Source organism: Penicillium cosmopolitanum (assembly GCF_028827165.1).
Source record: "Penicillium cosmopolitanum strain IBT 29677 chromosome Unknown utg000006l:49.0-5199605.0:1.0-5204138.0, whole genome shotgun sequence".
Taxonomy (NCBI): Eukaryota; Fungi; Ascomycota; class Eurotiomycetes; order Eurotiales; family Aspergillaceae; genus Penicillium; species Penicillium cosmopolitanum.
The window spans coordinates 1,456,782-1,481,808 of NW_026622676.1; the positions used below are offsets into that span (position 1 = coordinate 1,456,782).

At 50.4% G+C, this 25,027-nt stretch overlaps 7 protein-coding genes across 7 annotated transcripts; 3 read left to right on the plus strand and 4 right to left on the minus strand.

The window, feature by feature from the left end:
• Positions 1 to 733: 733 nt before the first annotated feature.
• On the minus strand, positions 734 to 1,185 carry N7509_005084 (NADH dehydrogenase [ubiquinone] 1 beta subcomplex subunit 7; the record flags this gene model as incomplete). Its single annotated transcript, XM_056629721.1, has 3 exons — positions 734 to 838; positions 935 to 1,056; positions 1,134 to 1,185. The coding sequence occupies 3 exons, from the start codon at positions 1,183 to 1,185 to the stop codon at positions 734 to 736; spliced, it is 279 nt and encodes a 92-aa protein (XP_056489023.1).
• Positions 1,186 to 1,608: 423 nt separating this feature from the next.
• N7509_005085 (putative APSES transcription factor) lies at positions 1,609 to 3,862 on the plus strand (the record flags this gene model as incomplete). Its single annotated transcript, XM_056629722.1, has 3 exons — positions 1,609 to 1,653; positions 1,755 to 1,941; positions 2,010 to 3,862. The coding sequence occupies 3 exons, from the start codon at positions 1,609 to 1,611 to the stop codon at positions 3,860 to 3,862; spliced, it is 2,085 nt and encodes a 694-aa protein (XP_056489024.1).
• Positions 3,863 to 6,076: 2,214 nt separating this feature from the next.
• On the plus strand, positions 6,077 to 7,780 carry N7509_005086 (uncharacterized protein; the record flags this gene model as incomplete). The annotated part of the gene is made up of 1 exon (XM_056629723.1): positions 6,077 to 7,780. The coding sequence occupies one exon, from the start codon at positions 6,077 to 6,079 to the stop codon at positions 7,778 to 7,780; it is 1,704 nt and encodes a 567-aa protein (XP_056489025.1).
• A 4,765-nt stretch (positions 7,781 to 12,545) lies between these two features.
• Positions 12,546 to 15,209, plus strand: N7509_005087 (threonine/serine exporter family protein; the record flags this gene model as incomplete). The annotated part of the gene is made up of 1 exon (XM_056629724.1): positions 12,546 to 15,209. The coding sequence occupies one exon, from the start codon at positions 12,546 to 12,548 to the stop codon at positions 15,207 to 15,209; it is 2,664 nt and encodes an 887-aa protein (XP_056489026.1).
• A 1,540-nt stretch (positions 15,210 to 16,749) lies between these two features.
• Positions 16,750 to 17,550, minus strand: N7509_005088 (uncharacterized protein; the record flags this gene model as incomplete). The annotated part of the gene is made up of 1 exon (XM_056629725.1): positions 16,750 to 17,550. One exon carries the CDS (start codon positions 17,548 to 17,550, stop codon positions 16,750 to 16,752), a length of 801 nt encoding a protein of 266 aa, XP_056489027.1.
• Positions 17,551 to 18,343: 793 nt separating this feature from the next.
• On the minus strand, positions 18,344 to 20,253 carry N7509_005089 (Mis12-Mtw1 family protein; the record flags this gene model as incomplete). Its single annotated transcript, XM_056629726.1, has 6 exons — positions 18,344 to 18,899; positions 18,954 to 19,122; positions 19,178 to 19,345; positions 19,414 to 19,876; positions 19,920 to 19,954; positions 20,052 to 20,253. 6 exons carry the CDS (start codon positions 20,251 to 20,253, stop codon positions 18,344 to 18,346), a joined length of 1,593 nt encoding a protein of 530 aa, XP_056489028.1.
• Positions 20,254 to 21,134: 881 nt separating this feature from the next.
• On the minus strand, positions 21,135 to 24,929 carry N7509_005090 (putative phosphatidylserine decarboxylase Psd2; the record flags this gene model as incomplete). The annotated part of the gene is made up of 7 exons (XM_056629727.1): positions 21,135 to 21,308; positions 21,370 to 22,121; positions 22,193 to 22,636; positions 22,719 to 23,690; positions 23,823 to 24,204; positions 24,286 to 24,501; positions 24,786 to 24,929. The coding sequence occupies 7 exons, from the start codon at positions 24,927 to 24,929 to the stop codon at positions 21,135 to 21,137; spliced, it is 3,084 nt and encodes a 1,027-aa protein (XP_056489029.1).
• Positions 24,930 to 25,027: the final 98 nt, after the last annotated feature.

Genomic DNA, 25,027 nt, shown 5'->3' on the forward strand with positions numbered 1-25,027 from the left:
TATATACTTCTTAGATACTCCTTACCACTTTACCATATTCAAGGAATTTGAAGCACTTTCTGCCTCGCTCTCTATGCGTGTACTTCTACAATCCCTGTAGCCCGCGAATTAGAAGCGCAGGTTGAATGAAATGCCGAGCCCAAATCACGACAGACATGCAGTACAGCAAACGGGCGCATAGCGCGCCACGCGGGGCTGATCCCAAACATCAGACAAAATTAGACTGACATAAAAAATACTTTCCCGAATGTCAGGGTTGCATGTCAGATTCATTACGTCCTGAGATCGGCGCTTTAAATGATCAGAAATGAAAAACCAGCAATCCTACAAGGAGGCTCGTGCAGCTGTCTCTCCTGACCAATACGGGCAATGACAAATATAGATTACCAATCACGAAAATCATATCTTGGGGTAAGCTTGTTCGTGGGTGTTTGGCTGTTTTGTGAGGGCTGCCCGGAGATGGTTCAGACCCGTCTCTAGTTGATATTTACTACAATCCAACCTAATAGTACTACTAGTAACGGTCTACATTTGATCACATGGTGGTCCACGGGTAGGGTGTTACCACATCAACTTGAATCACTACATCCCACGCAATGGAGAATAGAAGAGTCCCAACGCCAAAATGGCAGTTCATGAACAGTCTCGGGATATCATCTATGTACATAACCTGCTGCTTGACCAGCAGTCCCGACCGCCCAAAACACAATCACTTCAGAAGCTCCCCGCAAAATCAGTTGCTGCGCGCGCCCTCCTTGGAGGCCCGGAGCTCGTCCATCTTGGCCACCCGCTTCTTAAACTCCACGTATTGGCACTTCTCATATGAGTGGCGCTCATCCTATAAGAAACGAAAATGTCAGCCGTCATTTAAACCAAGAGGGGTGCGTCGGCCAATTGTGTTCACTGGTCCGGTCCGTTGGAAAGATCTCCATACCTCGCACTTCCAGGGAAGGTAGTATTCAGCTTGCCGGCAGCGGTTGAGGGGAATGAGAAGGTGGGCGCATGAATCGCGGTACTGCATGGGGAGGCGGGCCTCGGACATCTCCTGGCGAGTGGCTAGAGAAGGTGGTCAGCTTTCATGACACGGAGGTTTCGGGGATTGAAGATGGCTTCAATTAGCCCAGGAATCGTACCGGAGGTCTCTCCAAGGCCAACGGCGCTCTTGACCGCTTCGACGACAGTCATTTCGGCAAGTTATAAGGGTTGTAGAGGGGAGAGCGTGGAGGAGATCGGGTTGGACGTCGAGGTAGTCGATTTGCACCTTCGTTTCGCTATCTTCCTGTGTTCCCGATGATCATGTGACCCGAGTCCTCTCCATGTGGTCACGTGGATCAGCTCCGTCCGGGTTGGGTTTAGCGCCCACTTAACGCGGTCGCTCCTCAGAAAGACGCGCCGGCGCGATTTTGCCATTCTGCCACCCTTGCTCCACCCGCAAATCGTGTCCCTACGCTATCGGTCCCAATCTGCGTGCGTGCAATGTGTCGGGCTTTGAAGCATTCTTGATAATATTGCCCTGTCGATCCTGGAGGGGTTTCGACCACTGACTGCCCGCATAACGACTCGGAATACCCTACCTGATCACTGTCGTTTAAGACATCAACCTACACGATGGCGGCGACTATGGATATGATCTACTCGGCTACCTACAGCAGTGTACGTATTGTGAATTGACTGAGTGCCTTTTGATCATACTGTATATGAAGATTGCTTTTTGCTCTCGTTACGGCGCAACCTGGCTGATTCATTTCCGATAGGTCCCGGTGTACGAGCTCAAGATCGACGGTGATAGTGTGATGAGGCGAAGGGGAGATGATTGGATCAATGCGACACATATTCTGAAGGCGGCCGGTTTTGATAAGCCTGCAAGAACTCGAATTTTGGAACGAGAAGTCCAAAAGGGAGTCCATGAGAAAGTACAAGGCGGTTATGGCAAATATCAGGGTATGATAACCCCGTGAACAGGAAGAAATGGAGAGGACCAGAGTATGCTCATTTAATTTGCGTCGCAGGTACATGGATCCCTCTTCCCGAGGGCCGCCTACTTGCAGAGCGTAACAATATCTTCGTGAAGATTGCCCCCATCTTCGACTATGTGGCTGGAGATCGCAGCCCGCCCCCGGCCCCGAAACACTCTTCGGCTCCATCAAAGCCGAGGGCGCCGCGCAAATCCACCAATCGAGCTGCAGCAACCGAAATATTCAATGTGGTTCAACCCAACCGCAGCATGGGCCCACCGACCCTGCCTCAGGACCATCAGCAATATGAGATAAACAACCAATTCGATGACAACGAGTCTATTGAGCAAGCGAGTATGGAAACCTCCTCCATGATTGCGGATGAAGACATGCTGCAGATGTCTCAACATGGTGGACGGAAGCGCAAGCGTGGAATGAACGAGGCAACAGTTATGTCCATCAGTGAGCAAGAGCATATTATCTACGGTGACCAGCTCCTGGATTATTTTATGACTGTGGGCGACGCTCCCCAGGCTACAAGAATTCACCCTCCAAAGCCCCCCGATAACTTTCAAGTCGATCGTGCAATTGATGACTCTGGAAATACGGCACTGCACTGGGCTTGTTCAATGGGTGATTTAGATATTGTGCAAGACCTACTTCGACGAGGTGCCGATATCAAGGCATTGTCGATTCACGAAGAGTCGCCTCTTGTTCGGGCCGTCTTATTCACAAATAACTATGAAAAGCGCACATTCCCGGCTCTGCTGGACTTCTTGCTTGACACAATTTCATTCCGTGATTGGTTCGGTGCGACGCTTTTCCACCATATATCCGAAACGACCCGGAGCAAAGGCAAGTGGAAGAGCTCCAGATATTACTGTGAAGTCCTGTTGGACAAATTGTGCAAAACTTGTTCACAGGACGAGATCGATCTGCTGCTATCATGTCAAGATGACAATGGCGATACAGCGGCCCTTGTAGCCTCCCGCAATGGTGCATTCCGTCTCGTGGATATGCTTCTTACACACTGCCCTCGAGCTGGCGACTTGATGAATAAAAAGGGAGAAACGGCCAACAGCATCGCCCAACGCTCTCGCCATAATGAGCATGATATTCCTCCTGCCCCGTCATCAGTGACAATGATGAATGACCAATTGGATGGGCCCGGAGCGGACCTCTTGAACTCAGACCATAATACCATTGTCCCCCCCGTGGATGCTGGCGTCACCTCCGAGCTGCTCACGAAGATAAGCACAATCATGTCAGAGGCAAACAAGAAGCTCGCTGTGACCTACGGCAATTCCAAAATTAATCAACAAGACTCAAATGACATTGCGAATCCCGAGGCACTTTTTGAGCAGCTCGAATCCGATCGTCAGAAGATACAGAGGCAACTGGCTGCGATGACCGCAAAGGAGGCCGAGTATGAACCCAGCGACCGCCAACTTGGAAGATATGAGAAGCTGCGGGCTAGCTACGAGTCATTACTTGAGCAGACACAGCATACCCGTCTGATACAACAATTACACACCAGCGCTCCACCCGACATGCCACAGTCGGATCCCTCCACGCTGACCTCGGAGGAGCTTTTGGCTCGGTATCGGCTCGCACGCGAGTTGTGCGCCGCTCAAAAGACGCGTCGAGGCACGGTCAAAGATCTCGCGCAGCAAACAGCGGACGCGGGTGTAAGTACCAAGTTTGATGTGCACCGTAAGCTGGTGGCCCTCGCCACCGGACTCAAGGAAGAGGAGTTGGATCCAATGGCAGCTGAATTAGCGGAGACTCTTGAGTTTGATCGCATGAATGGCAAGGGAATATCCCCCGAACCCGAGCACCGACGGTTGCCCTCACAAAACGAATCAGCCACTCTTCCCCCAGGACCGGGCGTGGCTGTCGATGCGTGAGTGGCCACGGCTGCTATTCTCTCCGATCTCTCGACTTGTTGACTTCTTCCGTCTTGTACCCATAACGACTTTCATTGCGCAGTCTGTTCTCCTCCTGACCTGCCTTCTTTTCTTGGTGAGGTTGTATTTGACCAGCAGATACCCCATTCTCCTTGTTTATTTCATTTCCATTTTCTACTCGGCTAGATACTTCTTTCTCCTTCTTCTTCTGGCGTTCTTCTTTCTTCCTCTGTCTCTCTCTCTCATGGCTGCCTGATTCGATGCGGCTCTGTATGGTTTTCGGGACTGGGTCTGCCGTCACATGGCCCCCCAAGGGAGGGGTTTTTTGTACAAGAATTATAGTATGTGTACATAGGCCAAAGAAACCTATTGTTTTCTCCACACCAAGACATTCTGTCCCGTACAGTGGTTAGCCAATTGTTTAATTAGGCTGACACGTTGGGATCGGCGTGGGTGTAGATCATAATCACGCTAGTCCCAATAGTTGCTGTGATGGGCGGTTTACATTTGCCCGAACCACGATCCGCCCCACGTCGCTTGTCGTGCACAGGCTGGGCCGGGAGAGACAGCGGAGAGGTATGAGGAGAGTCCTGGGGGATGACATGCTTGATGGGAAACCTCGGAGGACCCCTCCAACAAGAAAAGAAGTCCTCTGTATGGATCAAAGAATATAGTAGGACAGGGCTTGGCGGCGGCACCAGGGGCGCTGTGAGACGAGGGGAGGCAACGCCCAAAAGGCCGCAGCCAATCGATGAGCGGGCGATGTGACGGGGGTCTAGCCTCGTCACTCAGAATGGCTGCAAGCGCCTGTCATTGGCGGTTGGTCCGGACCAATCGATTCACTTCAGCTGGCGCGATTCGCGTCTGTGGGATGATGATGGCTGAATGGGCGTCATTGATTTATGATTTTCTTGAATTCTTGAATTCTTGATCCATTGATCCATTGAGTAGGTGTAGACAAAGACAAAGGTGAGGATGAAGACAAAGGGTCCCATAGTAACTGCCAGCATTAACCAACCAGGTCACCTGCCTTGACCACGCTAGTCCTGATCGGGGCTATTTTCTGCCTGTGTGCCTGGTTCCTTGACCGCTTTGGTGCCTTGGTGCCTGGCTGCCTTAGTGCCTTAGTAACCCAAGTTCCTCTCTTTCGCCCATTCCCCACACTCATCCTTCTCTTCTTCTCCTCATCCTCCTATAATCTTCGTCTTCGCTTCTTTCTTTTCTTCCCTGCATTTTTTCATTCTCTGCAGCTCCTTGGGAAAACTTCACAAAAAATCCCTCGAAAAAAATTCCTCCTGCAAATAGTTCATTCCGATTCGTTCCGCCCCTGAAGAGTTAACTCGCGTCTGGCCGAGTCTCGTCGATTTCGATTTCGATCTCGCTTCCATCTTCGATTTCGATCTTCCTTTAACCCGACACCCCAGTCGTCGAAAGCCCTAGTTTCCATCAAGGCACTCGCTCGACATCCCCTCGTCACTCAACTATTCGATCCTGACTGGCTGCTGGTCGTGTTGTCGCCTCCCGAACTCCCTGCACTACCCGCGTCGACGCCTTCTCTTTCCTCCATCGGCTGGGATTTGCAGCGCATTTCCCTCGATTTCGATTTCGATTATTTTATTTTTCACTTCTTGGTCTCACGGAAGACCTCGCCTCGGTATTTCATCTAATTACTTTCGGTGCTTCTCGTCCTCGACGTTTTCCCTCGGTTCATTGATCGCCGTCGGGAAGGAAAAAATAAAACAAAAAACCCGCAAAAGGAACAATCAGTTTTCTGTACAGCTGGATAATAGTGGCATATTGCATTTCCTGTCTGCATCAATCAGCCTCTCATTCACCACTCCTGCATACTTTCGCTTGTGGTATGTAACCAGCCTCTCATCTGCCTACTTGTGAGAGAGATTCGACTAACTGGTGCCTACATTCAGAAATCGCGACTTTCACCTCCACGATCTCTTCTCTTCCTCTCTCACACACACTCTGAATCACTTTCTCTCTTTTTCAGCCTCACGCATCTCTGAATTAACGATCGACTTGATCAGTTCCGGAATCACCTGTTTGTCATAGACAGCATAATCACCTAATCACCTCACACCCAGCCCGAAGCTTTGTGGTTGATCCCAAACGCTTCGTTTTCCCCGTGACGGACTTCTCATCTGAAATCTCCCGAGATTTTGCACATATTCCTCTTTCGCCTTTATCTCGACAACCTTGAGTATGGACACTGGCGGTCTTGCTCAGATGACTTACAACAACAACTTCAATAATGGCCCCTCCCTCGGCGTGCCGGGATCGGGCTTTGCTTCCCGGGGCAAGGGCTCTCACATCAAGCGCTTGAGTGTCCCCCCTCAGGTAGCTACAATCGACGAATCCCAGCCCTCGGTGTCCACTCCGCGCACAAGTCGCTCGCACCTCCTCGCTGGTCTACGAACTGCTCCTCGTTCTGCAACCATTCCTTATCAACATCAGCAACGCAGCGGCATGGACGACTCTCGATCCCACGGTTACAATAACCGAACCTCGGACCGTGTACCTCAAACTGCCACCGGGGCTGGATTCCCGCAAAACGCTTACGCCAATGGCCAGAGAATGAGCGGTCATGCTGGGCATGGAGGGAACGCTAGACAGCGAGAGCGTCCGATGTACACCATGCCGGAGCAGGTGCTTGCACCACCTACGATCGAAATGCCTACCGACAATGGCATGGATGAAAACATGTACGCGGAATGGATGTCGACCAATCTCTTCCTGGCTGCCCAGCAGCAACGTTTGCAGCAGCAGTTGATCAGTGTCACTGCCGCAGCCCAGCAGTTCCAGGGCCTCAGCCTGGGGCAAATGCCTTTTCAGCAACAGGCTGCCCCTTCGCTGGCTATGCCTGGTGCCGGATTCTATCAGCAACAGCTGCAGCAGGGCGTCCAGCCCATGGTGCAGGCTGTACCCGGACAGCCAGGCTTGTTCCTAGTCTATAACCCTTTGACTGGCCAGCAAAGCTATATTATGGACAACAGTGGCGAGGAGACCAGATCGCCATATTCGGACAACTACTCTGTTGGTCAGCAGGTTCCCCAGTTCCGTGCTGAGATCTCCCCACCTGCCGAATCCCTTCCTTCGCAAATGTACTTCCCACAGCCTATTTCTCCGCCCAGTGGTACCCCATCTCCGCCTACAGAGTCGACTGCGTTCCGTCGCATCCAGCGCAAGAATTCTCCCTCCAACCCCGTTGTGAAGACAAGCATTGATACAACCAAGGCCAATATCGGGCCTGGACCTCGATCGGCTATGCTGCCTCCCACTCCTGCTACTGGAACTTTTGGACCTGGTCAAGCTCGAGCTGGTGAGCACCCCATCCGCCAGCCCCGTGGACCCCCGTCGCTTGAAGACCTTGTGGCCAAGCCAACTTCCAAGCATGAAGGAAGTAAAAACTTCGCAACTCGGCAGCGCCGTCGTGCCGTCCACAATCTTGTTCGTGCTGGAATTGAGCGCCGGGGTGACTCCCGTAGCAACGGATATAACAGCAGTGGAGGTACCAACACACCTGCCAGTGAGAACGAGTTCACATTCTCCGACGGCGATGACGCGACTGTTCGCAGTGGAAGTCTCTCAAGCAAGCCCAGTCTAGGCAGTCTGCGCGCCGCCGCCAGCGGTGCTATCGGATCCGAACGCAAGGAGAAGACTGGACGCGAGCGCAAATCTCCAGACAGTCCCCTCCAAAGCGAAACCCCAACCAGTGAAGACGGTTATTTCGGATCAAAGCTTGCGGAAATCCGCACGGAGAACGTCTCCCTTCCCAGCACGGCGGCCTCTTCGCCCTCTGTGGCGGCTGTCGTTGCTGGCCAGGGCTCCGCCACCCAGGCACCTGAGCGTCGCAAGATGCCAATGCTTGTGCTGTCCAGCGCGGAAAAGCGCAAGACACCCATGTAATGCCGACAAATCATGTGACAGCGACGTATGACCATTTCCTTCTTACTTCGGGTGGGCTCTTTTTTTTCTGTTTCTTTTGATGCCTCAACCCTGGGTCCAAACAGACCCATCCACTCCTTTTCCTTTTCTCTCTATTCTTATGGCCCTGGCATTATGCGCCAGCTTTTCACGTTTTGAGTGTGACGAAAGACCTGGATCAGTCTGCAACGACTATTTTTTCTCTTCTTCTCTCTTCCTTTTGATCCCCCATGGTTTCTTTTACCTTCTATTCCATGCCTTGTTTCTGTCACGTCAGTCTCTCTCACTCCACCCTCTTTGCGAGGTTGAGGTGGCTTATTTTTCACTCCTCGTGTCGAGCATCGCGAGCTCCGAGTCGATTGGAAGTGGTGTTATGTGCCCTTCCTTTACTTCCTTCTTTCGGGTTTCTGCCGTACATCTGGTCATGTACTTCCAGTATCCCCTAGCGCAATACAATGCATATCTGCAAATAAGCTTTATTCCGCCGTAGCTGTAGCTGTAGCCCCGTACTGTTTGTGTCTTGCGTAATGTAGAGCAAATATGATCCGTCGCCCCCTCAGTGACGCCATTCTACCTATACAATTTTCCTGGTCCTACCAATTAGGGGTATTGAGTAGATAGTATATGATAACTACTAGTGATTGGATACTGAGGAGGATATAAAGTAGCATAATTTTGATACTCTCCAGGGCTAATACTGGCTATCTACTAGTAGGACCAACTAAGTACGTACTGCATAGTACTAGTAGTACTTCCAAGTTCTGACTACGAGTATAAGTACTATTCTAAAGCTACGAGTAGACAACAGTTTGTATCATAATTTATATAGGAAACACTAGTAGTCTCCACAGGCCATACATAGTACGGGAATATTAATGTAGCTTGAAAGGCAATACCATCCATCTCACAACCTTGGGGGAACACACCTACGCAAAAGCAAACCCTGATACCCGCACTCGAATCCCATCAAAACCACGCCCAATGCCGGAAAATAGGAAGAAAAAAAAGACAAGCATCACCTTAGTCCCACAGTAGTCCCACGTGGACCACGAGCAAGATAGACGCAAGGAATGCAGTGGTCCCACGGGTATGAGATACACCCATCGATCGAATCGAGCCGTGGATCTGTCACCATGCTACAGGTAGCTTCCGGGAATGAGATCAGATCAAGCGGTTGGACAGCATCTGTGCACAATGCAAGATTGCTGGGTCCTGTTCAAGTTTTTCCCCGGGACTTTGGGTTGGGAGGGGTGGTGGATGGTGAGGTATGAGACCCGTTAGCTCACCCTTTCCCCGGTCTGGATACTATGCCGTAGCCCAGATAGGAAGGACTCTCTACCTGGTATTGCGACCCCTGGCTAGGTACTTTCCGACGGGACTGGATGGAGTGGTTCATCTGGCTCGCGACTCTCTTATCTTTTTCATTCGTCTTCTTTATTTTATTTTGTTTTATTTAATCATTTATTTTATTTATCTACTGGGGCTATAAAAGTTAGGGGTTTTTGGATTGGGGATTTGAGGGCCCGTCCGGGTGTTGATTTATTTCAACCTATGACTCGAACGTACTAATGGTATATCTAGCCTCCTCGACTTCAAGTTTGACACAGTGCTATTCTGAGGGTTTTAGCAGATTTTGTATATAATTCTAACGTGGCATCTTGCAAGGCTTTGGATTTGGACAATGGATATATGTCAGTTCAAGTTTGCACTGATTTTCAGGAATGGGGGAGCCATGATCGAACTTCTTGAAGGAACTAGTACAAATTCCTGATCCATGGATGATAATTGTATGTCAGTACCAGTCCTGATAGTACTATATTTCTCGAGTTAAGAATTGGATTTCCAAGGTTTACTAACTACTAGTAGTACTATAAGTTCAGCATGGTCTACATCGGCTAAAACCATTGCCAGTGGAAGATATACTGACACCTGGACAATGATCTCGTCAAATTGCCCTTTAGAATTCGCTAGCTTGACGACATTAGTAATGGGTTTGAAAGAAAAGCTATCAACTGTATAGGGTGCCGATTTTTAGTTGCTGTGGGTGAGTCAGGGCAATAATTTTTTTAAGTCCAGTCATGGTTCTAAGAGTAATTACCATCGTTCACAAGTAAATTCAATTCATGGCTGGCGTTCTATTCAACCAGCTTTCACAAACGACTTTGTGTTCAAAAATATCTCACAGCATGTGTTTGTCCACATTCGTTCGACTCTCGATCTAGGTCAGATCAGTGGATCGCCGACCCAAGCCCGAGATATCCGTGGTTTTCGCGGCGGGAGACCACGAACCTTGATCTATAGAAAAAGTATCGACTGTAACCCAACATACATCTTCCTGAACTTAGTTAGGAAATAGGTTTCCTCGAGATTGCCCAAAGAAAAGCAAGAGATATGATGCAATTTGAGCACATAGATTCCATTGTGAGGTCCTCAAGACCCGCCGACAGCTGTGAGACATGCGTGTCACGATGACGATGCGCCGAGTTGACACTAGGCAGAGATTAGATGTTGGTAATATTGGTCCCTGCGCATATTCATGTTAGACGGTCATCCTCGGTAGGCCAAGTCTAGGGGCTGTGTGACTGCGAAAGGTAAAGGTGTGACCGTTGATGGTGTGGTGTCACCGCAGGAGAACGGGGTGAGTGGGGGGGCCGCATTGCATTATCCACGGAGAGTAGTCATTTCATTTAACGACAGATTTCAAAAAGCATATGATTTATGTAAATTCAATATGTTACGCTCTTTCGAATATCGGATCTGATTCGATTATAATTGACAGCCCGGTCCATAACGTGATCTGGCGGCACAAGGATTGATAGGACCTAGCACCCAGAGTGTAGAACATCTGTCAAGGTGAATTCTTCCTTTACTTTCTGCATTCTTTCGGAAATTCAGGTATGTAGGCCCAGAGCTTCAGAAGCTTGATGCTAACTTTGGCAATTGGCCAACTTTCTCCGTCCGGATCCGAGTTGCCCTTGCGGAAGAAAGGTAGCACAATGACGCTGCAGCGAGGTCCCTCTCCCACCGGCTTCGATCACAGATCACCAAAGATCGAGCGCAAGGCACCAATTATCTGGACAAGAGACATGACTCTATTCCCGAGGGACAGGAGGCAAACAAGTTTCTTCCCCGTATAGTGCAACCTAGACTATCTTTGCCGACGCTACGGGTGGAACCAGCAGCCTCGCCTAACAATTTAGAAAAAAAATATGAATCAGTCATAGTTGTCTTTGTCGACGGATGAACACTTGAAAAAGCTAAGCTCCTTCCGACGGCGTAATAGACCCGCGTAGCCTAGATTTGGTACCGTGCAGCAAATATATGCACGGCAATGATGGGTATCCAGGTACATCGGCGTTGGTTGAGAATGATGTATCTCGCCTCCATTCGTGGTTGTCATTTAGTAAGATTGGCAAATTGAATGTATAAAGTGATTGCTCGCTCACTAGGAGTGGGGTTGGTCAGATTGGCAATCGACGTGCTGCCCAGGTGGATGTATAAACCGCGTGAGAAATGTCAAAATTTATTCTGCTTCCCTACTATCCCTCCCATCGTTTCCATTGTGATATGCATTCGCATTAATTCCGCCATGGACAGGAATTTAGTGCAGACTTGTGATTTGTGGTACCTCATACCTCTCCTCGTGGAACCGGGATCGACTGCGTTAGGGCTGGTTTCTTTCGCAATGAGCTTGGACGCCCCCCCCCCTTCCTCCTGACTTGCACTCGAGTTTGGATACCCAAATTAAAATTAGAATTTCATTTCAGCTTTAGTTTTACACCCCCTGGCACTATGCTGATCCGGAAAGCTTCGAATAAGCTATAATCCAGACCGTCGATCCGTGATCCGTGTGGCAAACCCAGTAAGACGGGTCTCCATCTCGGTGCATACCCACTCCACCCTAGAGAAGGGGTGGCCGGGGTCATCAATATAGCAGGCCAATCCGATGACTGAAGGCTGCTTCGTGACTTGCTTTTCAGCTTCATGACCGCATTATTGCGGGTGATTTATCATCCTGGCTAGTCAAAAATCTAAAACTAGGACCCTGATACACCTGGCTGGCCGACACCGGCTTGAATTCTCTCCATCTCATAGCCTCCTACCCCCCTCGATGCCAGGGTTTGAAGAGCAAATCAAATGCTTTTCCCACTGCCAAAGTGGAATTCATGTGGCCCGTGTGTTTCCCATCTTGGCAGGCGTTTTCTAGCCTGCCTCTATCCGTGTAAATAGAGAAGCACCCGCAACTAGCGCTCACGATCTTCCATATTAGCCAAACTCGAGACCACCACTAGACTTATCATATCACTTTTCCCTATCCAGAGCTCAACATTTGAGATCACTAATAATGCACTTGTGACATAACTCTCATTCCTAACGGGTCTTTCCCCCGATCTTCTTCTCCTTGCCGCCAAAGCAGTCGTTGAACCACGGCCTCGAGTTTCTCCAGCATCTTTGATTTGCTACTAGCTTTCTACACAAAAGAGAGATAAGCCAGTGAATCCAATCGCAGAGCTCATGTGGATACCACCTGGGAAGAGCTGTTCTGTAATGCGATCTCACATAGCTGACATATGTTGCTAGGAGGAACAGCCTGCCACCCAGACTGCACACTAGTGATTTTCTCAGCAACAGTATTGGTCGAAGCCATGAATTAGCCAGTTGCCTTGTAGCAAACCGAAGAGAAAAGACCATTTCAGAGACAGAGAGAGGGGGAGGAAATAACGTATAACGTGAATAACGCCACAAAATGGCTGGGGGTTACTTCGACCTCCCAGTCACCCGCCGCTCAGGCGCCTCTGATACAACAGAAGCAACATACAAAGCATCATCTGGGTCACATACATCATCATTGCCTCGACCAAATGAGGGACAGCAGAGCTCAAAGGCGTATCAAGAGCGGGGATCGAGTGATGTTGGGGCACAGGGCAGGCAATGGAATGTAAGCATTCTGAAAAACACCAATCGCGCCCAACCCACATTTGACAAGATCAAGCTCCAGCAACCCACCGGGTCCCCGGGCGAGTCCCGAATGGACCACAGGGGCTTTATGTTGCTTCAAAGGCCCCTCCCCACCGCCAACATTCCACACATCCAGGGAAAAGGCTCCCTCAGCCCCCAGCGGGAGTTTTCAGTGGAGGATAGGAGCTCTACCGCGTCAGCAGATGTCACTGGCCTGACGATCAACTGCAAGACCAGTTTTTCGCTAACCGAAGGGGACAATGAGACCAATTTTAGTACGAATGACAAGGGGCAGACGACAGCTTTTCTCCTGGAAAGGACTCAGCGACCTGTATCCCTTCCGAATTGTCCACAAAATTCTCCGAAGCCAAGTCCTAGGTCAAGCCTAGTGTCATCGGTCCCATCGACTCCGACTGAGGTGGTGTTTGTCGAAGATGGAGATGAAATTCCTATGATCAGCTTCTCCGAGAAACAACAACTCTTCGACGACTTAACCGAGAATGACAGGGCCATCTTAGTAGATGGACAATCTATACCGCGCACTTTCAACGTCCACACTCTCGTGCGACAAATGTCACGTCCAGACTTTTCCTTTTTGACTCGCCTCCGTGCTCCCTCGCCTAACGCGCTCTCTGGTCAAGACACTCAATCTGAAGATCGTTCCTCTGAGGATCGTGATTCCGAGACCTCCATTGAGCGGCCGGCGAAATACCGCCGAGGCATCCTCTCTTCCCTGCTTAAATTATACGACCACCAGAATACCGGTAACCACAACTTCGACCACCACGGACGGGGTCGGTATGGACACTCCCGCCAAGGGAGTACCTCCGAATGGAGTGGCCGGGGCATGTCCCCGGATCCTCTATGGAAACCCCACCGGCCCCAAAAATGGTACGAGAAGCCCGGCAATGAGTCAAGCCCTTCGATCAACAGCTCGCACTCCAAAAATACATCCCCCTTAAGCTTGCTGAAGCGTTCGCGAAGCAGCGGGGCTGTATCTGGGAGTTCGGCGAGCGGGACGGCTCGACGTTGGATGAAACCTGCCCTGGAAGACGAGATCCGTATCACTGTTCATATAGCCGAGCTTCTATCTCGCCAGAAGTACTTAATCCGGCTGTGTCGGGCCCTGATGAAATATGGCGCCCCGACACATCGTCTGGAGGAATACATGCGAATGACTGCTCGCGTTCTGGAGATTGATGGCCAGTTTTTGTATATCCCAGGATGTATGATCATCTCCTTTGACGACGCCACAACCCACACGACAGAAGTCAAGGTGGTTCGGTCCAGTCAGGGCATTGATTTGGGGAAATTGGCTGATGTGCATGAGACCTACAAGGAGGTGATCCATGACGTGATTGGAGTTGAAGAGGCCATTGGGCGCCTGGAGGAAACCATGAAGCGGCCGAGCAAGTTTCACATCCTCTTCCTGATCTTTGCTCATGGTTGTGCGAGTGCATCCGTTGGCCCATTTGCATTCAACGCCCGGCCCATCGATATACCTATCGCATTTTTGCTTGGCTGTCTCCTCGGCGTTCTCCAACTCATTCTCTCACCAAAATCGAGTTTGTACTCGAATGTGTTTGAGATATCGGCCGCGGTGCTGACTTCTTTCCTGGCACGGGCTTTTGGGAGTATAAGATTCCAAGGAGAACCGCTTTTTTGCTTCTCTGCCTTGGCGCAGTCGGCTATTGCCTTGATTCTACCGGGATATACCGTGCTCTGCGCAAGTCTGGAACTTCAATCACGAAGTATTGTTGCAGGCTCCGTCCGCATGGTGTATGCCATCATATACTCTCTTTTCCTTGGGTTTGGAATCACCATCGGCACTGCCGTCTATGGACTTCTAGACCCTCAAGCCACAACAGCTTATACCTGTCCCGCCAGTCCAATTACCAACGAATACCTCCAACGTTTCCCATTCGTCCTGGTATTTACCGTCTGCCTCGCTCTCGTCAATCACGCAAAGTGGAAACAGATCCCAATGATGCTGGTCATCTCGTTGGCAGGCTATGTGGTCAGCTATTTCAGCTCCAAGCGTTTCTCCTCAAACACCCAGGTATCGAATGCCTTGGGTGCATTTGTTATAGGAGTGATCGGAAACCTTCATAGCAGATTACGCCATGGACTCGCCGCGGCATCTATGTTGCCTGCAATATTCGTTCTAGTGCCCTCTGGCCTCGCTGCGAGCGGATCTCTCATTTCAGGTATCACTTCTGCGGAGGAAATGACTCGGTCCCCTTACGCAGTCGTTGCCAATGGCACTCAGGGTTTCGTCGATGCTGCGAAGAACCTTTCGGCTTCTGATCAGAGGACCCAAAGCTACGGTGTTGTTTTCGACATTGGCTACGGTATGGTTCAAGTGGCCATCGGCACTACTGTAGGCCTCTTCTTAGCTGCGCTTGTGGTTTACCCATTGGGTAAAAAGCGCAGTGGTCTCTTCAGCTTTTAAGCTGAAGCACGTCTAATTCTGGACACATACACTGCCTCATCTTTCTATTTCTGCCTTGCTTTTCAAATTCAGTTCTTTTAGCGTCTTTTGGCTTATTGAACCCCTTGGACATTTCGCATCCCGGAAATTTATTGAACTTTCACACAACTGTGTTAGCCAAAGAATCTCCGGTCGCTGCTCTATTCCTCCAGCAACCGAGGCGGGGGCTTGTTTGCTGTTTTTTCCCTCTCTTTTTTTATATCTTTCATCTCTTTCGTTGTTATCACGCAACAAATTTCAGGTTCCGTGGTGCAGTTTTCACGTCGTGAAGCATGGAGCATGAGGAGTTAACTAGTGTGGAGAGCGGCTTGTTGTCATACCCTTTATTTTCCTACCGTCTCTCGCTTTTCTTTAAAACAAACCTCGCTCTTCGTCCCTCATCGACAAAGTCTATATCGACTCACCAAACTCGGACTTTTATCCGGACATACATAGAAGATACGATCTCTACGAGTCACGACCAAAATCATCGAGGCCCCCCTTTTAAGTTTTTCGCGCTCACTCTCTCTTGATATCTACATTGGTCACTTGATTTATTTGTCTTTTCCTCTTTCTCTGAGGGTTCACGCTCTTTCCATCTCATTTACCTCCAGCAAGAATACGAGTGCTGGCGTGTTTGGGGTCTGTTATTGCTTATTGCTTATTGCTAGTGTCCTCTCTCCTCGTTATTTTTGCATTGGGGCAACAATTTATGATATTAGTGCTTTTGATGGTTTTTGCTTTTTGTGTTCGCGCTACCTGTTCACTCTGCTGTATACATCAACCTTATTTGGGAGTGAGATATTGCTCATACCAGCTTACTATACGTTTTATTGTGCGCTCATCCATAATGCGACTACGACTCACTACTAACGCCTTCCCCTTATGGAGGTGAAATAATTGATTCTATACCCGATATGTACCAAGTAATCCAAAACAGCCCACTGGCAAATTACAAATTCTCCGAGTCCTCGTCACGCAAATCACCAACCAACTCCAACCTCCCCCTAATCCACGCTATGAAAGGCGCAAAAAAAGGCGACCCCTTAAGATCCTCCCTCTCACAAAACTCCAACAAAGCCCGATACCGCACTTCCGCAGACGTAGAGCCCACAAAAACGACCTTGGCCAAATCAACAGGACACAAATAAGGGGGTTGTCTCGCATCTTCACAAACAGACGCACTCCCCTGCATCGAACAAGCGTAATACACACAATGCGCTAATCCAAAACAATGGCCCAGTTCATGGCTCGCAGTGCGACACATTCTCCCCAGCCAAAGCGCCGACTCCTCTGACGAAGAAAGAGGCGAAAGGGGCTCGAGAGATCGATATAATGATATCGCTTGTTTCATTGGTCCGAGGGGAGGGCCTAGCGGTGATGACAGGGTCGTCGCACCGCGTGTTCTGGGTGTTGGACGGGATCTTTTGGTTTCGTGTGCTACCTGTAGGTAGGAATTCATGTGTGCTTCGCAGTGTGAGGCTGGCCATGAATGTTGGCGGTCGATGTTTTGGATATTGTCTCAGGTGGGGTTATACCGGGCACTTGATATGATTGCGACGCGTCGTCTGCCGTATGCCCGTCCGCAGATGAATGTGTCGTCTTCATTTTCGTAGAGATCCATGTTTGTCAGGAGGACTAGGGCGAATGCGTCTTCGGGGAGAAGGTCCTCGGCTGCGGAGAGGAGATCTGCAATATCTAGCTGGGCTTTGTAGATATTGTCTGGTGCAGGGCGGGTTCGGATGCGGTGGCGCTCTTCGCCGATTTGAAGGCCGATATATTCTAGAAATTTGATCTTGGGTTTCGATAGATTTGGTTCCCAGGGTACGAAACGTAGGGTTGACGATGGTAGTATCTTGACTTCTAAGCCGTGATAGAATGCTGCGAGGTAATCTCGAATATCATCTGGTTGGGGGTGCTTCAAGTTTGTATCATTCCCTCCCCTGTGAGATTGTAGCGGCGTGGTCCAATCATGCAAGAACTTGACTTCAGAATCAATCTCTGGATTTTGCATGACATAGATTGTCTTTCTGCTGGCGGTGATTGAGTTACGGTATTTCGAATATTTCCAGTCCTGGAAACTCTGAGTGTATGCATCGGGGTCTGAGGCGAGATCGTCACCCGGTAACATCAACGGAGCAGGAAATGTCTCCGGGTCATCTTTCAAGAAATCCTCGTCCTGCTTTTGTTCACTTGGATTTGATGCCCTAATGGCTATGGCACGTTCTCGCTGAGTTCGGGGTCGAAATGGTGCCTTAGACGCACTGGGGGACACGGAAAAGCAGACTGATGCGTGGTCGCAACTTGGCAATGAAACAGTCATCCTGGCAGGGTAGATGTTATGAGTATTTTTCCTCTTTGTTTTTCTAGGAGGTTGGATGAGAGTGAGAAGGGGGCCATTTGAGCCGCGTCGTTTGCGGGCAAACGAGTTTAGGGTTAGCGTGAGACATGCAGGGCACGTTCAAGTCGTGCTCCTCGATTTAAATTGTACATCAACTAGTACAGTATCTGCAGCCTATGGGGATTGGCTTGATTATCCACTATAGTCAGGGGAGACAGACGAATGCGCGTAATTACTATAAGCCAAATGAAATTTGTGTTCAATCAATGGTCGATCGACCATGCTCAATTCAAAGCTAACTACTATGCAAAGCCGCAAAAGCAGGCTCCCTCGAAGGTGGAAAAAAGGTCCCATATTGAATCCCATCGCGCGGTATATTAGACATCACCCAACAACACCCGGAACTCCAGCGCTTGCAGAAATGATTGCAATGCACAACATCACAGTTCAATCAAGTCTAGTCCTTGCTCGAACGCGAACGCGAACTCAAACCCGACGCCCATTGTGCCGTGCCGTTGCTCGCACAGCCGAGTGGCTCATCATCATATCAGTCCATGTATGGCCAGGATAGCAATGAACCGAGAAAAGCAAAGACAGCAACAGAAAAAAATCAGAAAAAAGAAACAAGTCGCTGAATAAGATCGAATCAGGAGAGAAAAAGAAAAGAATTCCCGCTTGCATCAAAACACCCGTAGAAACATGCCAGTGTCTCTCTCGCATTCAAATCAACAAGTAATAATAAGCCGGATTGCGATACTATCGTCTTTCAACCCGGCTAAGAGCTCCAAGTATAAGCCCCAGATCTAGCCTCGGCCGTGGCTGTGACGGGGCCACGCGTGAAGAAGAAGCTTGGGTCTCGTTGTCCTCGCCTTCGATCGCGAGATGCTGCAGCATATTTTGCGCATCGCGTTCTTCGAGACGTTGGGCGCAGATTCGTAGGACTTGTGATGAGAAGGTATCGGCTGTAGATCGGTATAGTTCGATGTCGTGGAGTCCTGCCGCAAAAGCGTCGAGTGTCGGGGCGAGTCCTGTCGTGATTCGAGAGAGGCGGGCTGAAACATCTGAGGGGGAGATGGAAGAGGGTCGGGGTCGGGATTTTGAGGAGGTGGATGATTCTTCTTCTGTGGTTGATTCGGGGGGGGTTGAGGGATTTGTAGAGGGCTTTTTGGGAGGGGTCGAGGAGGGAGGTATCGATTTCTTCGCGGGGGTTCTTCTGTGGTCGGTTTTTGGATCTGGGGGATTTCTTTGGTGGTGGATTTGATTCGGTGTCGATGCGAGGGATTGGCGGTTGTTTGAGAAGAGCATTCAGAGCGTGTCTCTCTTTTTGTAGCCTGTTTGATGGAATTAGCCAGTGGCCTCAATTGCAGTTTCATCAATTTACTCACTTCAGTATTTGTTCCTCCAACTCCTTAATCTTGTCTGTGTTCTGCACGTTCCTTGGATTGGGCTTCTTAACCACAACCGAGGCTGGATGCAATTCTTCCCGACTGAACCAATCTGAAAGATTTGAGTTCGAGGAGAACTCTTTCTGTAAATCTTCTTGTATAACACGAGCTGAAGAAAACGTTAGCCTATCAAATTCCTTAGTCTTCGTAGCAGAAGAACTTACCAGCAAGATGTGCACTCTGATCCTCTTGATGAAAGCTTGACGGCTTGTCACCCAATGCACGTGTCGCACACCATATCAAAAGCTGCCGCATCCTGCGCGGCTCAGAAAGACCTTCATCCGCAATGTGTTTATAAAATTCGGCCGTGCGAACCTCTCGATGCGGTAAAGCTGGCGCAAAAGAAAGAGAGTCAGTATTCCTTCTCCTCAACTGGCACTGGACACCGAATATCACCTACCATTAGAGGCACCCGAGTCGATCAAAGAACTAGCCCTCCGTCCACGCATTTCCGAACTAATCCGTCGCCGTCCTTTGCCCGATTTCTTCCCCCTCAGCTCCTTATTGCGCTGTATGACTGGTGTATCCGCTACCGGCAAGGCAACCTTAGTAGGCTCTGGCGATCTGAATCCATTCGCGTCCGCAGTTTTAGATTTAGCCGGTCGGCCGGGTTTCCTCTTCTTCTGTTCTGGCTGTTCTTCCTGGTAGTCGCGGGGTCGAGCTGAGCGCGTCGCGTGCTCTTGATGATGATCCGGTTCAGAAGACATCGCACCTTTCGCTGGCCGCCTTGTCGGAAGGTCGATTGATTTCCCCTTCGCCGTTGTCGCTGTAGTCTCCCCCACGCGCTTCTTCGGCGGTCGTCCCCCTCCGTGGCGTTGATTGTACTGGGGTATTTTCCACGTCGGATGCGGGGTGCTCTGGTACTAATTCCATTGTGGAGGTTGGTTTCGACTTCTTTGACGGTACCCTCGCAAATTGAAATCCTTCATCGTCTTCGTAGCCTGTCGCAATTGAAGGAGAGTTAGTCAGTGATTCGCCCTCTCGTCGCTCGATCAAAATTGAAATCAAAAAAACGTCGCTCAAACAAGGCAAACTCACTCGCTTTCCGCTTGCTATCATTGTTCGTAATTTCCTCCAGGCCCTGTTGATTCGCGCTGTTGCGCGTGCTTCGCCGGGGCCCGCGAGCTTTGCCTGGCGCGGATGCACGCGATTGCGCTTGAGAGGCGGCCATTCCAATCGTGCCCAGCGGTTCGCGGCGCTCTGTTCTTGTTGACGGGGGTGCTAGAACCGCGGTGGTCATGCCAGGAGATGGTCACGCGAATTGCTAATAAGGGTGAAATGAGATGAGATGAGTGGCGCGGGGATCCGGATCCAGTTGGTGAGTGTAGCACCGCGTGTCGGGATGCGCGTTTCTTCGCTTGGGTTGTTATTACACGGTTCTGTCTCCCGCAGAGAGTGGCGCGCTCGTTGTGCCTCTTTTTCGCGTTGATGTTGATCGCCGTTACGTCGTTGCTAGGCCAAGCCAGGCCAGGTTTCGAGGGTTCAGGTTGTTGGGTCGGATTGGATCGGATGAAAGTGGGTAGTGAGAGTGCACAGGTGATTGAGTGCAGTCACATTCGCAGAGGTCCAGGTAAATCACGCCCGCAAAGTCTCTTGGTGGCTGCGGGCGGCAAGGGAAGCGCAGATGGTGGGTTGGAGGGATTCGGGCACGCGGTTGTTTTGGTCGGGGCGCGTGGGCCGCTAGTCTCTTTTGGGCAGCCCCTCTCCAGGTATTTACAAAGTACTACATGACTATATGAGTAGCATACTAGTATCACTATATTACTTTCTATTTTTACATGATTGACAACTCAGTAGCTTATAATATTTGATTTCCATATTCATTTTAAGCCCCGGAAGGGACAATGCGCATATGATGTTAGAATAAACGCTTATGTGCAGAACCCTCAAACAAACGCCAATATTGCACATGGGACAGGGACAGGAACAACAGAAATAAAGGAATCAAAGATCTTAATATGTTCAATGAAGAAGGCTGGAGGAAGTCGGTTGAGCCTAGCCCCTTGATGCAAAGAGAGAGGGAGATGGAGGAGGATATGGAGGGAGAAGGTAAGAGAAGGCAGGAGGTAAAGGAGGGGAAGAAGAGGGACAGAGAAGAAAGAACGAAAGGCAGATCATTGATCATTGGATCGCAGCATCTACCGGGGCAGGCTCACCGGGGCCAGACACACTACCCTCAATGCGCCGCTTGGCTTCTTCCATATCTTCCTGAGTGATGTTCTCTGCGTCCTTGGGCATATCTGGTTCGAATTGAGGAATATCAGGGCTGTGCCCAACTGACATGCCGACTCGAATCTACATTGATGCGGGTCAGTTATTTGCGTAAGACATGGGGAGTGTGGGAAATGCATCTTACCAGTGTCTCCAAAGGACCCTTGGAATTATCCGCCAAATCCTTGTCGAAATTGATCACTCCCTCTTCAAACAAAACGAGAAGAGTAGAGCCACCAAACTTGAAATAACCAAGCTCCTCCGCTCGAGAAACCTTCTCGCCAGCCTTGCGCGTAATAACCGTGCTACCGACCATCATGGCTCCAACACAGATAACCATCACACGGCCATGGGCAACAGAATCAATAGGGACAAGTACACGAACATTTTCGCCGTAAACATCAAGTGCGGAGCGGACGGCCATTGGGTTGACCGTGTAATACTCACCCTCGATAGTTTTCGGCTCACCCATCACTCCGTCAACAGGGATGTGGAAGCGGTGATAATCCTGCGGTGCAAGGCGGAACACACCCACCGCACCGTTGTGGTATCGGGCCGCATCTTCGGGGTAGGCATTTCCAAGTAATCTTTCGACGGAGAACTCTCGGCCCTTGACCCAAATGCTAGTCGCCTCGTCGATACGATCAAAGACCACAGAGCGACAGTCGGCAGGGGATACAACAATCCTGGGTTCATCGGGGGCGGAGCAGGGACGAGCCTCGGGTTTCAATGCGCGGTAAAAGAATTCGTTGAAGTTACGGAACTTTTCAAGAGGCTGCAAAACCTCGGACATGTCCAATTGATGGAAATTAATAAAGTCCTTGATCTGGGCGGCCGAGGCGGGATCGTCGTACTTTCGCCCCTGCTTGACGCTAAGGGAACGTAGAACGCGACGGACTAAGGGTAAGGGGTGCCATGGTTAGATTCTCGCACGGTATTGACTGCGTTGGGTGGTTGTTATAACTTACTTCTCTTCTTCTCCATGTCCCTGCTCTTGAGACCCTTGTAAAGCAGTCGGATTCCCAGTCGGACATAAACACTCATACGTTCCTCGTTAATCTGGCCGGTAATACGATCTTGGACCAAAATGTTGGCAGAGTTGGCACCAAGGCGATAACCACCGTAAGAGATCTTCGTAATAACCTTAGAGTACCATTTGCGCTGTGCCTGACTGGAAGTCACGAATCCACCCATAACGAGATTGTCGACCTGGCGCCAGTCACGACTAGCACATGTTGCAATATGGGTAATAATATCGGCGTCGGATCGTTTCGAAAGGCGAGGTTGGTGGCAAAGCGGGCATTCGCGAATCTCCACGACGTGCTCCTCGCCTCTCTCATCAGCTAGATCGTCTGGGTGAAGGTCTTCCTCGTTCGAACTGGGCTGCTCATCACTATTCGAAGTTGGGACGGCTATTGCAAGGGGGGTTAGCGGTTGACGAAATGGCGGCGTTTGGTTCCGAAGCGAAGTCATCGCTGCTTGATTGCTCCTCACTTTCTTGGCTTCCGACTGATGACGGTCCCATGCGGGGTCTCTGGGGCGGCAGAGAGGAGACAGAGTTCTTTCTCTGTAGTGCGCGCAGGGTGTCTTCGAGGCAGATCACTGCTTGGTCGAAGGAAAGATCAGCGGTCTCGCTGGTTTCGTTCTCGGCGCTGAAGCGGGTGAAAAAGCTATCGATTGTTGATTCTTTCAAAGTTGAACCCAAAGTATCAAGCATGGTAGTCATTTCGACCTTATCAATACGACCGCTGTCATCGGCGTCGTATTGTTTGAGCATCAGCAGCCAGAACTGCTGGCGCAAAGCACTATAGGGTAGGTACTTTGCTTTGACATGCAATTCGGGCGAGTGCTTGTCTTCCCACCGTTCTCGATTTTTAAGTGTCAGGGGGATCGTGTACGCCCTCAGCCCCTCCTCGTCCGGCAGGGGAAGCGGGTCTATTATCGTCTCGCTCGAAGTGATTGGAATCTGCAGGGTACTGCTGCTGCTGTCGATGCCAGAAGACTCGTCTGGGGCAGAGGTAGGTGCTCTGTTGGCCAAGTCACCAACGGACTGTGTGATGGACGCCGAGGAGCTGCGGGTCTTGAACGGAGGTCTGCTCATCTTGGAAAGGTTTGATGAAGATGGCGAAGGGCTGACGGCAAAGCGAGGACTATACTTTGCCGCCGGGCTAGGCTCATCCAACTCTACAAAATGATATAGACCTGTCTCGGGGTCGGTTTCAGGGCCAGACTGGACGAGGGATTGTAATGGGAAGCTTGCCGAGGCAACAAAGTCATTGCCTGAAAACTTATCCCGGTCCATTACCGTGAAGCTGATTAGGTAGTTCTGCTCGTGCCGCATAACTTGGAAGACCATTTTTTCATGGTAAACGGGATTTAGGTTATGGCGCACGACGGGAGTTCGAAGTGTTTTCCTCCCGAGAGAAGTAACCACGAAGGGATCCATGTCAAATGAAGTTCGTGTCACTGGATGAAGCAGCAAATTAGTATTCTGCCGGAGGTCTTGTCTGTAAAGGCTGCCACGGAGTGCCAATCTTGCTTACCGTTCTTCTCGGGGGGGAAGATCAGTGACTTTAACAATCTCCATAAACACAATACCCTGAACACCGGTCCCTGAGCCTGAGAATTGATATGCGCGGGCGGCCAAGGATTTGCGGCGCAAACGAGCCAGTCGTAACCGCCTCCGACGCTTCTCGACAATCTCGGGCTTAGTCTGATCGTCGGTTTCATCAGAGGTCTCCTCATCCAGGTCCAGCTCGTCCAGCTCGGCGGTAGGTATCTGGTCCAACGGGTCATCCTCCTCCCCAATGCACGCCAAGTTTCTAAACTTGCGATAAGTATCCGTGGGCGAGGCTCCGGGGAGGGCAGGGTCCGAAAGAGAGAACTGGAGCAGGATTTCGCCCGAAACAGTGCTGTCCTTCTTCTTCTTTCGGGTGGAGCGACTGGAAAGTCGTTTCGATTTGAGATTGTACCATTTGGGCTATCATTGCAAAGGGTGTCCACTGTCAGCTATTGCACCACACGTAGAATGTCCAATTGGAGTAATTTCCCGACAACTCACCTGTTGGCTAACCTGGCCATCCTGAAAGATATCTTCCAACGCGATATCGAACTCGCCCATGTAGTCCTTGCCAAATCGATCGTGATCCCAGCAGATACATTCCAACAGAGGGACGCCCAGCACGGGCATTTCAAACGACACGTTCCATTCCGGGTTCAGGGTCTTGGATATTGTTGGGGTGGACTGTCTGGCATCTCCTAATGTCACCACCAAATACTGTGCGGGGGCAGAAAACGAAAGGTGTCAGCGAGATCGCACGCGCGGATTAGATTTGCAGAGCCCGGACAGAGCCGGACACCGCGAAAGGCAAGAAGCTCGATTGTCAAGCGTGTACTTACCGGATCACTTGTGCCACCTCGATCCTTGGGAGCTAGATTTCTACCCTAGCAGCAACAATGGCGTCAGAAAAGCGGTCGCGGTCTGGAACTGAGGGGCAATTGCCATTGCCATTGACCTCCCAGTTTGCCTCGGTGGAGGTAAGCGGCGGAACAAAAACATACCTTGATGACGGTCACCTTGAGCAATAGCGGTTTGGGTTCATTTGATCTCATGGGACTGGTACTCCTGCTCTGTCCCGGGGTCGAGCTCGCACTTCTGGCGGAGAGGTGCGAGCTGAGGCGCTGCGGGAGTGGCAGGCGGACCATGGCGGATGATGACAGCAAAGCAGAACGGGAACGAGAAAAGCAGAGAAAAGAAGAGAATGGGCAGAAGAAGAAGAAGAAGAAGAAGAAGAAGTAGACGA